We start from the raw sequence: 16,084 nt of genomic DNA, 5'->3' as shown, positions 1-16,084 counted from the left end.
AGCCCCAGTGCTGCAGTGACTCAGGCTTCTCTGGTGACCAACAGAAACTTGTGGGATGCACCAGCACCAGAATTTTGGTATTACATCACTACTGGGACAGGCAGACAACTGTCATCAGGTAAACCACTTACAAGTATATATGGCAGCACATCTCCAGAAAGATAATTCCATATTCAAATATACGTATGTACATCTACACACACACACTTACTGGAGAGCTGCTTCTGGAGCTGCCTGACCAGCGCTGCCGTCTGCTGTTGCTGCTGCGTCTGCTGTAAGCCTTGCCTCGGAAACTGTGAAAGAAACATGAAAGGTGAAAGAAACAGGCAGAGCGTGCGTGCTGTGCCAGGTGAGCCTGCAGCTTGTGCCACCCCGTCAGCTGCTGCTGGAGCTGGGGAGGGGGCAGAAGGTGGGCAGGCCGGCCTCTGCAGCAGGTCCCAATGGATTCTAACAGCACAGCAAGGTCACATGGAACAGGCTTCGAACTTGGAGAGCATTTGTTCCCTTCACCCCCTGAAATCCTACACATTTCCAGCTGGGTTACAGGTACCACCCATGCCCAGCTGCACGCAAGGGACAGAGTCAGTCTCTGGCTTTCCCACCCCTGGAGAGGCCAGTTTTCATCCTACAAGTCACTCTCAGCTGCTTTACTGTCTGCACTGCTCAAAGACAAGGCAAATCAAAACTGCAACTCAAAACAGACAGCCTTTTCAGCATTTTTAAACACATGCAGTTGAAGCATAATAGTCAAAAGAAGCTTCTAGAAAAGTTTTTTCCCAGGGCAACGGCTCTTCAGATAAAAAGCAGGGTAAGCAGAAAGCACAGGCTGCTCACTTTGCTGCACGCCTGCCGCAGGGTGGGACCCGTGCACAACTCTTGGCTCCAGCCGAAGTGGAGACAGATCAATGCCCAGCCAGCTGGGCCAACTCCTCCACAGAGCAAAATCATCATCCTTCTGTTCCCTACCCAAGGCCCACCAGGACTGAGACAAGGACTTTCCTGCCCATGGCATTCAGCACAAAAGGATTAGACACAAAAAGCCACCAAAGAGATCTGCTGTTACTAAATTAAATCATGACTTCAATCACTTGGAAAGTATTCGGTGTAAATGTACCGACTCTCACATATTGGCAGCCTATTTACTGACCCATGAAGGCTATCGTTCAGGTAAGGATGGGTAGGAGAACGAGCACCCACTTTGCTTTCCACACCTCTGGCTGTCACTCAGAAAAAAAAAAAAAATCATTCTCTATTAACAACTTTTGTTGATCATCCACGTGTATGTCAGAGCATGGAATATATTACACACCACACTACTGCATTAGGACAGACAGACCTGCCACAGACCGCCTGCGTGTGTACCCCAGTGGGATGGACACTGCTGGTGCCAAAGGTCTGCGTATACCAGCAGCATTTTCTTCACTTGGAAAAATGCATCACTTGTATGAAAGAACAATGCCTGCGCACCAGCGATCAGAGACTCCTGAGGACAGCTGACGGCACAGCTCCCTCATACCTTGCTACTCCTGGGAGGGAAATAGTGATGAATGAGGTACTGCTATGCCAGCAAGCACAAACTGAACCAAGCCTTCGCCATTTACTGTGTCTTCCCCTCAGGGCCTCCGAGCTCTGTTTCCCAAGTCCTGCAACTTTCCTTCTCATTAGATTTGATGAAAATGCATGTGCTTCTAATTAAGTGATTTTTTTTTTCTGCTTCTGCAGAAGGATACACAATACACCTTACCAGTTTGAAAACTTGGTGTGCTGAATAAAAATGGAGTTATTCAATACTCTAACAACATCATAGGCGCTACAGAAAATGCCTGTGCTTTGTTTCAGTGAAACCTTTTGCTTAATGAAGGGAGTTGCAATGTTTTACAAGACTTCAGCATCTTTTCCCTTTCTGAAACCAAATCCTGTACTTAAAATACGTTGTGTAATCTTCTGGCTAACAGTCCTTAGTAAATGCTGACTTTAGTCAAAAACATTAACCACACCAGGGTTTCCTGGGGACATGAAACCAACACACAGAAAGCCTTCTGCTGTGCTAAGTGCTGGGAGAGGAGCTTGCAGCCAGGCAGGTGCTCACTCTCTGCAACTCTCTCACACACGTTGTTTGTTCTTGACATAAACACTTTAAGAAAAACTCAAAAATGAATGCAAATTATCTTTCAATAGCTGTCAGATAAATGTCTTTCATTTATCCTTACTCTTGCACTTACAAGCCACCTCAGAGTTTCTCTATCAGATCACATTGATTAATGCTTTTAAACTCAGAAGGTAGCTATTTCAGCATTACTGTTATTTTCTCCATTTTTCTATAGCAAACTTTTTCTAGTTATCCTCACCTACCCTAAATATGCCTGGAAAAATTGCCCAAATACAGGAAACAAGCATAATGACATTATACATTCAGTGGATGTGTCCATAAAAATTACTGGGTAGTGATAGTGATTTGGTAAGATTGTTCCCTAAACGATAAAAAGCTCCAATTCAGCATACAGGAATGTCTCAGAAGCGATTTTGTTTGCACAGCTGTCTTCGGGCAGCTCTGTTTTATGACTAACGATTTAATTTAAAAGGATCTTCAAACAATGAAACCCATTTCTTCCCCAGCCAGTTAGCAGTACAACTGAGAAATCAAAGGCCCGAAGCCACCCGTGATGTGACCTCAGGCAGGGCCGGGAGCCCAGCAGTGGCGAAGCCACCAGTGGCCGCAGCTGACACCAGAGAGAGCAGAGCGAGCACGGATGCTTGCACAGACACGGCGCAGAGAAATGTCAAGAATCAGCACCCTACATTTCCAAGTGAGTGCTTTTCTCAGTGTCACATCAAAAACTAGTTCCACAACTAGCATCAGTTGTGTACGTGATCCTGCTTTCACTTCAAAACATTACAGAGACAGAAAAATCCACCAATTTATATGCAGCAGCTACAGATTTCTCATCAAGTTTAAATTTTTAAAGTTAGCAAGGGCTATTAATTATTACTATGATATATTAACTAGGATAACTCTCATAAAAGTGCATAGCACAGCAAGCATAAACAGGAAGAATTAATTCCTGTGGCAGTAAGGCGTTAATTTACTTTCACCTGCTGCTCTGGGACTACTAACAGGTATCTGTACACCCCCAGGATGAAAGATCCCTGACTTTTCAGCGGGGTTTACTTGGTTCTGTATCAGGTTTTCAAAATAGTCATGTATTTATGCTGCAGTAGGAGTAAGACTGAAGATGACTTTAAAGCACCTCATTATTTCCCCACCTCTGAATTTGCACAAAGAAATTTAAGGCAATTTGTCTGGGCAGTCTTATTCACTGGTGATGGAAAAGAATCAGAACAGCACCAGTACCCATTTTTTAACTATATCCCCAAGTAATTCTCAAAAGAACTGCTATGGGTGGTTATTTGTATTGTTGGCAAATTAACCATTAGTTTTAAATCAATACCACGAAGTGTAACATCAAAAAGATATGTTAAAATGAACTTTTCCTACACACACACACAAATCTCTTTTTTGCCCAAAACAATGTGCCGTCATTGGCCCAACTTTGGTGTCAGTTTTGACTGAATTGGTGAATGAACCATGGAAGTGCAGGAGGCAGTGTGTACTCCGGTCCTGGAAGGAGCATCTCTGAACAGCAAACTGCAGTGCACCGCTGCAGAGGCGCTGAGGGTCCAGCAGGGCAGTGCATGAGCCCTCCTTGCCACAGCCAGTGTTCACTTGCCTCCCCATCAGAGGGTCGGCAGGCAAGGTCACCCCCAGCGACACCTCAGCGCATGTGTGACCCACCTCTTGCCACGTTTTGGCGAGACGGACACAGCTGCGTGGTCTCCTGCGGACAGGTGCAGTTTTCCCCTGCCCACGCTTGGAGCCTGCCAGGCGCTACCTGGATGCACTAGGAGGCTGATGCCGGGAAGCTTACACAAACCCTCTCCCCAGACTGCCACACCACCCGCCTCGGGAAGCGACCAAACCCACCCCCATCACTACCCTGGCACCTCCCGGAGCACCTGGCAGCCACCTCTGCTTACCAAAGGCTGCTGTGGCTGCACGGGCTGGAGACCAAGCGCCTGCTGCTGCCCTGGCTGCTGCTGCTGCAACTGAAAGAAGATGGGCATTGAAGCAATGATGAGACGACACACGCTGCCTCGGGGAGCGACTGCGAGCCAAGCAGGATGGCTTTTCAGGAGTGATTTCCAGCACAGGATCAGGGCTGGCTTGCTGCACCGGTTACTGAAGGCCCCATTTGGGAGAGGCCTCACAGCTCTCCACTTCCTGCACCAGCCACACCAAGGCTGATGGGGAGCATTGTTAATAGACAAAAACTCAAAAGTTGGTACACTTAATTTACTACAACATCAAGATATTTTGATAGAATACATTATCATTCCACAAGAACTGGCACAGATAGTAATTGCATTAAAATGCAAACATAATCTGAAAAAATAATTTGAATAATCAGAAGGCCATGAGAAGGATTTTTAATGTAATTTACTTCCTCTGTGCCCAACCCTACATATTTAGCTGATACACTGACAATTCTCTCCAAATTAAAAATATATCATCAAATCAAAATATAGGAAATAGGCCAGATGGGCAGCAAGCCCTTTGATTTAATTCTGGTATACATTATAAAGCCAGAGCAGAACCACTGCTTTGGTCTCACAGTCTGCCAGGCCATTCTCAGATTTAGCTTCCCCAGAGGCATTCTACAATCTCGAAACAATGGAAGTACTGAATTTTACTTCTACATCCAGAGCTCTCCTTTGGAAGCCCCAAATGTAAACTGAATTACTGCACTCAGGTAAAAGCAGTTCGGGTTTATATCACCAGGCTCTGCTGCTCTAGACTTGAAGACATGTGCAAGGCGAGCACGTAACCCCACCACCTGGCACGGTGATGCTTACACTCCCTCCCTGCACTGAGACACCCTTTGCCTCTAACACAGCCGAGTCCCTCACCTGGAAGAGCCTCTGCTGTCGCATCTGCTGCTGTCTCTGTCTCACCGACTCCGGAGGCAGCTGCACTGAGTTCAGGGTTGGGTGGGGACCCGCAGTCGATGCACTGTCCAGTCCCCCTCCAGCCAGGGAATTTGGCTGCAAAGGCTGATGGCTGAGTCTGGTCAGGGGAAAAAAATAACAGATTATACTTCATTTACAGACAGAGCACAAGTTACTCTAGGAGTACTCAACTATAAGCTGTGACACTAGGCTTCCATAGATCTAAAAGACATTACATTCTACAAGAAAAATACGTTTCCAAACAGGAAAGCTTTGAAAAATATTCCATGATAGAAGCTGTACCACACCATTGCCTGGTAACTGATGAAGGTAATAACACGTTCCTCTAAACAGAAACAGATCCAAGCATTCAACTCTTGTTTTATTAGGAAGAGTGATGAGTTTCTACAATTCAAGCAAGAATTCCACATAAGCACCAAAATGTTCTCCAGACCGAAAGATCTCATTACGATGAATTTAGAATTGGTCATCATGAGGTGGTCTTTTTACTTTCTAAAACACTAAAAAAACACACCAAGAAAGTGCTTTCTTAGGATGTTATGGGAGTAATTTAACATTGACAAAGCAAAAAGATATACATGGGGAAAACATGCCAGCTAGCTAGCTCATAATTTAGCTTAGCTGTTTAAAACTCAGTAAAGCCGAGGCGGTCCATGTTAGCAGCTTTATTCCTAACCCAAGGCACCCTGTAAGCTTTACTACAAGGCTGTCAACCAAGCCAAGGCCAAACTTTCTGAAGAGGTGCAACCCTACTCATAATTGAGCATATTCTTCAGATATCCGGACTTGCAAGAATTTAACAGAAGTTAAGGAACCAGCAGAATATACCGTAACATTCACAATCCCAGAAGCGCCGACTTCATTAAATATAACAATATAATGTTATAATTCAATATATAAGCACCAACTTCAACAAATACAGCAATTGATTAGCAAGTCATTTAAGTACACCTGAACTTAGCATCTAAAGGAGATTTTAGTTTTGGGATCAAATTAGAGCTGAAGCAGAGAAAGAATAGCATCTCTACTTGGTAACTGAGCACATCAGCGGCACTCCAGGATAAGTTACACAGGAACAGCGAGACAGGACTGCAGTTCTGGCAGCCAGACCACCTCGTGATGACTGATGCCTACGCGCAGCTGTGCTGCTTCAACGAGCTCACAGATGGGGCGAGCGCTGTGCTGCACAGGTACCCCATCACGGCTGCGGATGGGCAGTGCGTGCAGAGGCACACCTTGCAAATTTCGACTGTTCCCCACCCCCCAACTCCCTCTTTAATTTAAGCCTGTGTTTTGGGGAGTCACTCTACATCTATTTGAAGTGGAAATTAAAAGTGATAAAATTTCTGATTCGGTTAAGAGCAGAGCTGGACTGTCACAGCACTCCCAAAACCAGCCAGCTGCAACAAGGTCTTTTACCATCACATACCAACACACTCTTCACGACAGTCCCTCTGCTGCCTTCTCCTAGTCTCTCCTCATCCAGAGCACACGTTCTCTCTTCCCTTCTCTCTGCTTCTTCCTCCTCCCTCTTCATTGGCTGCCCAACCACTTAACAGAACAGCCACAGCTGCACCTTGTCTACATCAGCCAACCCTGAAGCCAGCCCACAGTTGTATATTATCAATTATAATTAACCCAGCTTCATTCCTCTACACTGGACTACGCTAAAGTGTTAGAAAAAAAATAATCTGATTCAAGACCGTCATTGGAAACACCAGTTTTCTACCTTGTTTACTCTGTGACACTCTCTTTTATAGATTTCGTTCCTGCTTAATTTTCCTTCTGCTTCATTACATTTCTTTAACAATTAATATTTCCTCTTTCTCACAGGCATTGCAACTTAGCTGCACCTCCAAACCAAAATCAATTTAGTCTATTCAGGCTTAGCAAAAATTCATTTGTCTATTGCTAGTTAAAACTACCAAGTTAGTCTTGTGTTTTCTTGACTAGAGACTCTTTGGTGAACCTGGAGTATTTTTTGTTTAAAACCACACATGTTTGCATAATATGGGTACCGTATCTGTGTGTGTAGTGAAATAAGACCCAACAGCTGTCTTTAATAAATTAATTTTTATGTTCTACAAACACACAGGACAACTGGGCTACAATACGTGCCAAGACTAACTTAAAATAAAAATTGAATGAGGGAAAAACCAGGGGGAGATCGGAGAGAAAGGCATATTTATTGCTAATTAGACCCAACTTTAACCTCATTTTGATTAATACACTTTATTTGAAATAAAGCCTCAGACCTTTAAACAAAATTGCCATGAAAATCCTGCATGTTACCAGCTACGAGAGCTGCAGAGGCTCACCGCTGAGTGCCTGTCAAAGGCTGGATATATGCAGCAGCCTGCTGTTGAATATATCCGCTGGGCTGCTGTTGCATCTGCCGCAGCCTCTCCATCAGCACGGGGCTGGAATGAGCTGCTGAATATGCTCGGGGGTTGTAGCTGGGGGAGAGCACTACACCTGCAGGCTGCTGCTGCTGCAAAGGCATCTGAGTGCTGTACATTGTGTATCCGTGAGGCATGCTCTGCAGGGAGAAGGGACAGACCAGTAACTTCACTGTGCCTGTATGTAACTTAGCTTAACTGTAAAAGAAAGAGACGGACATTATCAAACAGCCCAAGCTTGGGCAGCCAGAGGCAAGTCAGTGAGACGCAGAGCTGTACCCATGCCCCGACCTGCCAGCCCCCACGCTGCCTGTACCCCACGTCCCTGCGGGTTCAGGCAGCTGCAGCGTGGTCACAGGCTGCAGGACGGCATTTGCACCATGCCACCCTTCCCCGACAGGCCCCGAGCACCAGCGGGGCTCTGCTCCACAGCTCCATCTCCTTCTCCCCCCACAAAATCCCCAGTACCAGAATGACCACGACATAACAGAGTTACTGGTATCTCACCTGACATTGCCCGTATTTCAGGCTTAACACTGAAGTACACTTGCCTTTACCAGCAACAACATTAGGAAAAATTAGGAAGCAACCACATTAAAAATGTTTAAAAGCCAAAGCATGCAGAGACCACAAGCATCCTAGAAGGAGGCCCCACCATTACCCTCGGTCACCTGCACAAGGCACATCCCAAGCACAGAAAAGCAGGCTGGGGGCTGTTTAAAAGCATTTTTATGCAGATGCTCTATGGGAGTGATGCAGTACCTGTGCTTGCTGTAACCCTGGGTACTGTGGAAGCTGAGACGGTGGTCGAACTTGCGGAGTGAAAATAGCAGCTTGGTCCATTGGCTGACCCTGAAAGACACATAACCCATCAGATACAGCCTCTGCACCCCAAACAAGTCCAGTTCTGGACACAGAACCCACCAAATTGTGTCCTAAAAAGTCATGGAGAGACTTGATCGCTTCCTTCAAGACAGCACCGCTGCTCAGTGCCAAACTGCTGAACTGTATTTACTCACAGGGAGATGGAAGAATTGACTGCTGTCTGATGTCTGACACTACTGTAACACTGCAGCCGTGAAGAAACAGCCATTTGCTGAACAGTCCTGCCAACACACTTAAAAATGGGGTTTTGCAAAGGATTAGAAAAAAACATTCTACCTGTCTTGAAGACAGTACATTAAATTATACAGGAAGCTTAGAGTGAATTATTATCTCTAGTATAAATACACAGTTGATATCTTTCTCAGGCTAATTATTGGCTTTCCCCTGATGAAGCACGCAAAATGCTGATTAGCAAATTTTATGATGACATACAAAATACCAGTATGATAAATGGATAAGCAAGAATCTCCAGCTCCCAAGCAGTACAGCTTGGAAACACACTCTGTATTTGTGATCAGCAGACAGCCTTGTTTGTTCACTTCAAATTGCCTCAATATTTATGCCCAATTAATGGCAACTCACTTAAAGATTTGAACTATAAATGCATTAGGATGTTTTGCAGCACCAGGAAAAAATAAAATGTTCGACTTAATTTCAGGACCAAGATTGTAATAAAAATGGCGAATGAGAATTTGCCAAGGATACAATCAAGTCTGTGTATTTTCCGTGCAATTGTGATGCTGCACAGCTGCACTTGATCACTCTGAAAGCCATTCTACTCAAACGAAGCTCAGTAGCAGACACGAGCTGGAAGCCGTGATGCTCCTTCCCTGTAGTTGCACTGTTCACCACAAAAAACTAACAAAAACCCCAAGCCCTCCAGCAAAGCCTTCACCACTTTAACCAGGCTATCCTTACAGAGATGTATTATAATTCAAAGCTAAAAGTGACTTTAAGAACACGCTGCAAGCAGCAACATGACAATCAGGGCTACCTGGTGGAAAAGATAATCTCCCACAGGACAAAATACCGAAGCACCATTGGAACTCTCCTCCTTTATCTGCTCCCAGCCCTTCAGTGGTAACTGTACCAACTGTTGGCAAGTCTGTAAGCACAACCAGCCGTCCTGCAGTTCAGCTGTTATTTTGCATTGAGCTTAAAAATACATGCATCCTCATTGACAGACCTGGGAAACAAGCAGAGCTACCTATTGTGAACGGGAACCGCTGGGAGAAGCAGTACAGTAGAGAGAAAGCGTTCCAGCTTCAACTGATCTGGCCCCAGGAGATACAGACAGCTGTGACCGGGGCTGGATTAACTGCCCTGTGCTCTGGGTAGAGAACAGACAGAAGGGGTCAAGGGCAAGATGCAAAACCAGGGGCAAAGCTGCCACAGGGTTGTCACATACTCAATTTTTTTCATACCTTCCTTTCTTTTAAAAGCAAACAGAAGAGACTGACCTAGCCAGGCTGCGTGCCAGCCTCTGGAACCACAGCTAAAGGGGTTACAAAGGTGCAGACAAGGCAGCAGGAAGCTCGGATACCACAAGCTATGCCAAGGAGGCAGAAGCTACACTAAGAATTTGTTTTAAAAACAAGCCAATATCTTGTGGAAAATTCCTAAAAACAAATTAGGGAGTATAGAAGGTGCTAACAGAGTAACATCTGTCAGGCCTGACAAAAGTTCAGACAAAATTAAATTTATCTGGAAAAAGTCTGTAAAATCAGATGTGGAGCTCTCAAAACCACCACCTGGAAGGTGAGGAACTCAAAGGCTGAACAGCACATACATCTGGCAGGTGGGATGCACATAAACCCAGTGTCAGCCAAATACAGGGGGAAGGTATTCAAGCACTTCAGTTTTTTTTCTTTTTTTTTTAATGGAGGCAAAAGAAGAAAAACAAAAAAAGAACAAGAATTTCTCCAAGAAAATTGCTTCTGAAACTTTTCCTTAAGGTGCCAATCACAGGATAGATCAAGATGTAACCTCAAGTCACCCAAAGGTGAAATCTGATAAAGCCATGACTGATTTCTAGAAAAAAAGAAGTAGCCTTAAGCTTTTCTCCCCAGTGATACAAGCCCCCGTGTGGGTTCTGCCGGGCTGGTGTGCAGAGCGGGGCTCCGTCTGCTGTCCTTTTGTTTCTCTCAGTGGCAGCTAACCTGGTGCACCCAAGAGCAAAGTTTGTCCACTCGGGTCTATGCAGCATAAAGTGTTCATCCAAAGTCAGTGGAAGTTGTATCAATGGAAACTGCATTAGGCCCTAATTCTGTAAGAAAAATACTAAATAAGCAGCTGCGTGATCCCAGCAATACACAGTGGGCAGAAACCCACAAGTGAGTTTTGTCACTGACCTTTTTGCCACCGCCTGAAGTGCACACGAAGCAGCGGGGCCGGCAGGGCGTGTGACTTGAGAGCAGCATGCCCGTACTGCAGGCTTCACTGCCCAGGCCAGGCAAGCACCACACGCAAACCCACGTGTGAAAGGTAAGCAAAAAGCTGTTCGTTAGGTAGGGAACAGACCAGTTTATTCCATGGCAGCACATGGCCACCAAGCAATCTCCTGCATTGTGAGAGAGCACTGCATTCCTGAGCAGCAACAGCAGATGTTGCTAAATTCAAAGGGGTACTTCTCCCTCCAGGCATAATTCAGTAAAGAGTTAACCAAACATGCGAGCCAATTGCTGCAAGCCAGAACTGTGCATGCATGTCAAACCAAAACAACAACAAAAAAAGAAGAAACCCAAACCTTTTTACTCAATGCTAATGCAATGTTACAGTAATAACCACTGTGCTCTTTGTTCTACATGCACCCTAAACTGAAGCAAAACGTACTGCTTTTTCCTGCTAAGATATGGGTCCATTGTGTATTTGCAGGGAATTTTCTTCTAGGTGGTGCTGGGGCTGGCAAAAGTGATTGTAGCAGCCTTGACACAGTAGGCTGACTTGACCAAAATCTGACCAAATCTGACTTTGAAAGTAGGTAGTAAAACACTAGCACTTATTTAAATAAGATGATGAGGATGATAGATTTGAGAGACCTCATGGTATACTTGCTGCATATCTAGATGTGCCCAATTAATTGCAAACATGGTGATCTGTACCCTATTCTGATATGCTATCAGCAATAACAGGAACGATTGCACATGTGTAAAATATGGACAACAGGGTAAGCAGCAAAGCTTTTATAAAAACACATTTTGCATTGTCTTTCCAATTAGTGCTTTTAACAACATTGCAGTTTCCTTAAGACAGGGCAAAAGTCCTGCAAACTATCTCTAAACCTGCTTTTCTAATTAATACCTGGAAAGCTTTCCAACACAGATATTAGGGATGAAAGTTCATGCCATTATTGGTTTTCCCCAGAAACAACTGAATTCTATGAAACAATAATTTAACAGGTAAGTGTTACCTGTTACTTGCTTTGGAAGTAACAAAATATTATTCTATTAGTTATTCTAATAACTGCACATCCTGCCACAGCTCAGAAACAGACCACCAGGCAGTACACTGTCGTGCTCAGGTGGGACAAGAAGTATTTTGGAAGCTGCAGCCCACACGGGGCCAGGGGAGCTGACCCTCGCTGCCTGAACTGAGCCGCACAACTGCGTCCCACTGCAGCGGGAACGGGCCCATGCCATGGACGCTTCAAGTGCTCGTGGCATTTGCTGGCCAAAAAGGGCGTGTGCTCCATCCCCTACTGCTCATCGGACAGGCTGGTTCTGCTACAGTGGGCAGCAGCGGAGAGGAGCAGACCCCACCGGCAGTGGTAAGAAGGCAGCAGAATGGGAACAAACAAACCATGCTTAGAGGGACACGGCATCAGACATATCTTGCAGCCAGCCTGATCTTTCACAGCAAGAAGCACAACAGAAGAGGGAAAAAAAATTGATCAACAATATAGTTATTGTAAATTTTTGTAAGAAAATGAATATTCTATGTGAGCAAGTATATTCACAGCCTTCCCACATGCAGCCACTGCGCTACCTAGGTGAGAGGAGTGCCAAAGCATATCATTCTCATCAAAAGCAAAGTGTGCAGCCTGTGTGTTCAAAGAAACCCAGAAAAGAAAAAATAAAAAGTTCATGGTCTCAGAGTGGTTACCATTATGTTGTCAAAGCCATCCTGAAGGGATACAGCAGTGCTACAGACATCCTAAAGGAAAAGGACAGGCGAGAAAATAGCAAACAATACAAAGAATATACACGATTAGGCTTGGATTGTTAGTGGAGCAGTACAGCACCTTTATAGAGCTCACCTGTATGTAACTCAAAGAATGACGGTGTTTAGGAATGCTAACAAGATCCTTTTAGATGTTTTTTATGCTTATGAACCTCAATACTTTTATGAAATTTATGAACAGAAACTAAATGTGGAAAGGACTCCTTACCATGCACAGGAGCCTATCAATTCCATACATAATACTCAAACAATTTTTAACAAGTCCTGCTCTTAAAGACCTTGCACCATAGCTATTCATTTCCAGGAGCACAGCATGTATGGCACAGCGCTAAGGAGCAGAGTCCTGGACTGACTTTACAAAACTGCCCAGACCACTGCCAGTGACTTCAAGCTGAGTGGGTAATTCCACTCAGCAGCTGCAGAAACTTCCTTATTTAAGCTCTACCCAACAACATACACCACACAGTAGCAATGCTTACAAATCATCTTGTTCCCAAGTTTTCAAATACTACCTTCAGGCTTCTACACTGTGATAGCATTTTCTACTCTAAATCCAGGACTGCATGCAGAACTACAAGCTCCCCAGGGATGTGTTCCCGAAGGAGCACACCATGCACGCGTGCAGGCAGGCATCCCACTGGGGCAGTCATAGTGCCAGGCAGCACACAAAGTCCCAGTGCCACTGGGACCTCGGAGGGGCTTCTCTGATGGCAGCATTGCCAGCTCACACGTAGACAACAAGGAAAGCAAAAAGCATGGCCTGGTGAATTGTGCATTCCTTTCATTACAGTGAAAGTTTTCACATATCAGGATGAACTAATCTCCCCAAACATCCAGAAAAGCAGAATGTTAGAAGCAGATGGAAAACAACGTGTCCATCTGTGGTACTCCCCAGCACGCCGTGAAGGACCTGGCTGTGCAGACCACTCTGTGCAAGCAATGGGAAACAACAGCTGGGTTTGGATGGCTCTGGTTTGACTTAGTTTACATCAGTTTAACTTACACTGACTTATTGCTGAAATAAAAACATGGCTGATACGGAACTGCTGACTGATGAACATCCAGCACGCGTTATACATTATCTGAAATAGGCACCTGAACCTACCCTGTCAAACTGTACTGCAGCTTTTACACTGTAAAAGTTCATTCCAAATCTTATGAAAAAAGTTCACTGCAGACACCTTATCATCTTATTTAGTCATGGATTCATGCCTTCATGATAGTTTATTTTCCTTACTGATAACCTGTTTATGTAGCACTTTGGAGAAGTTAACCATTGTTCTTTACACCTCAGCTACTGCCCCTGTTTGAAACCAAAAGGGAAACACAGCATTTTTTGTCCTCTAAATGTGACAATGTTAAACAGCAGCATTCCTTAAATGTGAAAATGTGTTATTTTACATCTTCATTTACTGCTTTTTGATCCATCTAGCCATAAGTACAGATCATTATTTGTTTACTCAAGGCTCTTATTTAAGCTTGTATTCTATCACAGTAATTGAAAGCCAGTTGAACCTAACACTAAAATAGTGAGATTCTGCCTAATGTAAGAAATATTACAGGGTTTCTATTAAATAAGGGGCAAGAGCTCACTGTAGAGCCCAGTATCCTAACATGTAGGTTACCTAATCCTCAGCACCTCATAATGCCCACAGGACAGCAGCGAGGGATCTAATACCCACTGTACCACTGACATGGTAAAACACACACCTAGAGTCTTTGGGGCCTTGGGGTTTTTGGGGTTTTTTTTTTGGTAAGGTAGAAGACAGCACACGTATAGGGAAACCCTGGTTTCACAATTATGAACAGCCCCATATAAAACTACTGTAGCCCATCAGCAATTTAAGCACTACAGAGGGCTTCGCATGCATTGTAGCAGACATTGAAAGAGGGATGAGAAGGATAATGAGGGAGGGAGCTGTAACAAAATAGAGACAGCATACCAGAAATTACGAGGATACTTGCTGAAAAATTAACCTATTTTCAGCAAAGAGGACACATCATGGAGTTTGAAGGCAAGGTAGCATAAAGGCAATGTAATATATACTGCAGTGAGGGTAAGAATGGGTACGGAAGGACAAACAGGTGAAAAGTTACTGGGTTTACCACCAACTACTGTACACATATTGCTGATTATCTGGGATCCAAAACCCAATTTGTTGCTCTTGCACCATCGATTCAAAAGCAGCCTGTCTGTAGCCATACTCTGAAAACTAGCTCAGATGCCAAAGGGTGTTGTGCAACAGCCATGTGCGGTCTGGCGTACAGCAGCTGCACTCTGCCGAAGTGTTAGGAGAAGTAGCAGCTACTTCTAGAGAACATGGGCATCTGTCTGCACACATGTATGGAAAAGGCTCTTGCCAGACCTCTTGGATTTTTCATTGTGAAGAGCATTGCTGTGCCTCTGCTGCTTACTTGTCGCTCAGTGGTACATAGCACCATGCAATTCCACTATGAAAGCCTCTGTGACACAACAGGGAACACCATCAAGTAGCAGAAGGAAAACCTGATTCTATGAAACACAGCAAAAATAGAAGGGACTAAGGGACCAAAGGGCAAATGAAGTTTAAATGCAGATGGTCCTGGTTAAGCAATATTTGGGGAATTACTGCAGTGGCTAAATATCAGCTGGCTCTCCACTCCATAAACCTGTGCAGGGCAAGCAGCCCCCAGGGAAGGCAAAAACCACTGTGCTGCTCTTCAGACAGAGGTTTGAACAAACCTGTTGGAGAGACCGTGACTGTGCTTGCTGCCTGAGGAGCCGCTGCTGCTGCTGCTCTTGCTGCAGGAGTTTCATCTGGAGCAACTGCTGCTGAGGTGTGATTGCATGGATAGAGGGGGGCTGCATCATGGTGCCGGAGCGCCGCTGCAGCATGTTCGACAGGGCTTGCTTCGTGTTTGTTGGAACGAAGGAGCCTGTCGGATCCAGTCTGGAACCACCTAAAAACCACCCAAAACACAAATGTGTTCTCTGCCTTCGTAAGAGCATTGTTGGTACAGATCACTGCTCATTCATCAGCTCCTATTTGGTTAGCTCTACAGTAATGGTGATAAACTTATCTCTGCAAAGGCAGACCACTAGTGAACTGGATTAAACCGTATTACTGACCTGAAAAATTGAACAGGCAAAATAACTTTGAGGACTTCCACTTGTAAATGAGAAAGAAAAGCAGAAAGGCTATGGGCTGTTGCACGTTCTATGTCACATAAAACATTTGACTACTACTGATGAAAACCAAAGTTGCATGTCAGATTAAAAGCGTGGTATGAACAGCTTACTATGTCAAGCCAATTTCATAATGGGATGGCAGTAATTTATGCACTCTATGCTACTTGATAAAAATCATGTATCTATATGTCAGACTTACAAAGTTAATCTTACACATTTGTTTTTAAAAGCTGCATTTCCTTAAACGTTTTAGCCGCTGTCTGGTATATTCTGAAGACTTTTATACACTTAGAACACAGATCTAGTTGTATTTGGAGCTTCAGAAAAAATATTTAACATTTATAACTGGAACGATTCTAAACTTCTGCGTAATACCCAAGGACACAACAGTATTTCTCAAAAAATCATAAACTGCTGCCCCCTAGAG

The 16,084-nt window shown here is 44.5% G+C and overlaps 1 protein-coding gene across 12 annotated transcripts in view; it reads right to left on the bottom strand.

Annotated features, from left to right (window-relative positions):
- The window catches only part of MED12L (mediator complex subunit 12L), a 150,764-nt gene that overhangs the window by 986 nt on the left and 133,694 nt on the right, over positions 1-16,084 (bottom strand). For 9 of the 12 annotated variants that reach the window (XM_080410154.1, XM_080410158.1, XM_080410157.1 and 6 more), the window contains 6 exons: positions 15,211-15,428; positions 8,187-8,276; positions 7,344-7,564; positions 4,966-5,122; positions 4,036-4,104; positions 212-293 (listed from right to left, as the gene is read on the bottom strand). In XM_080410154.1, coding sequence (XP_080266280.1) covers positions 212-293; positions 4,036-4,104; positions 4,966-5,122; positions 7,344-7,564; positions 8,187-8,276; positions 15,211-15,428 — 837 coding nt within the window. Of the gene's footprint in view, positions 1-211; positions 294-4,035; positions 4,105-4,965; positions 5,123-7,343; positions 7,565-8,186; positions 8,277-15,210; positions 15,429-16,084 lie in introns of those variants that run through there. The other 3 variants (XM_080410159.1, XR_013931798.1, XR_013931799.1) reach the window with 3 other exon arrangements.

Source organism: Falco punctatus, assembly GCF_963210335.1.
Source record: "Falco punctatus genome assembly, chromosome: 13".
In the NCBI taxonomy this organism is placed as follows: domain Eukaryota; kingdom Metazoa; phylum Chordata; class Aves; order Falconiformes; family Falconidae; genus Falco; species Falco punctatus.
This window is presented reverse-complemented; position numbering and strand designations above follow the sequence as displayed.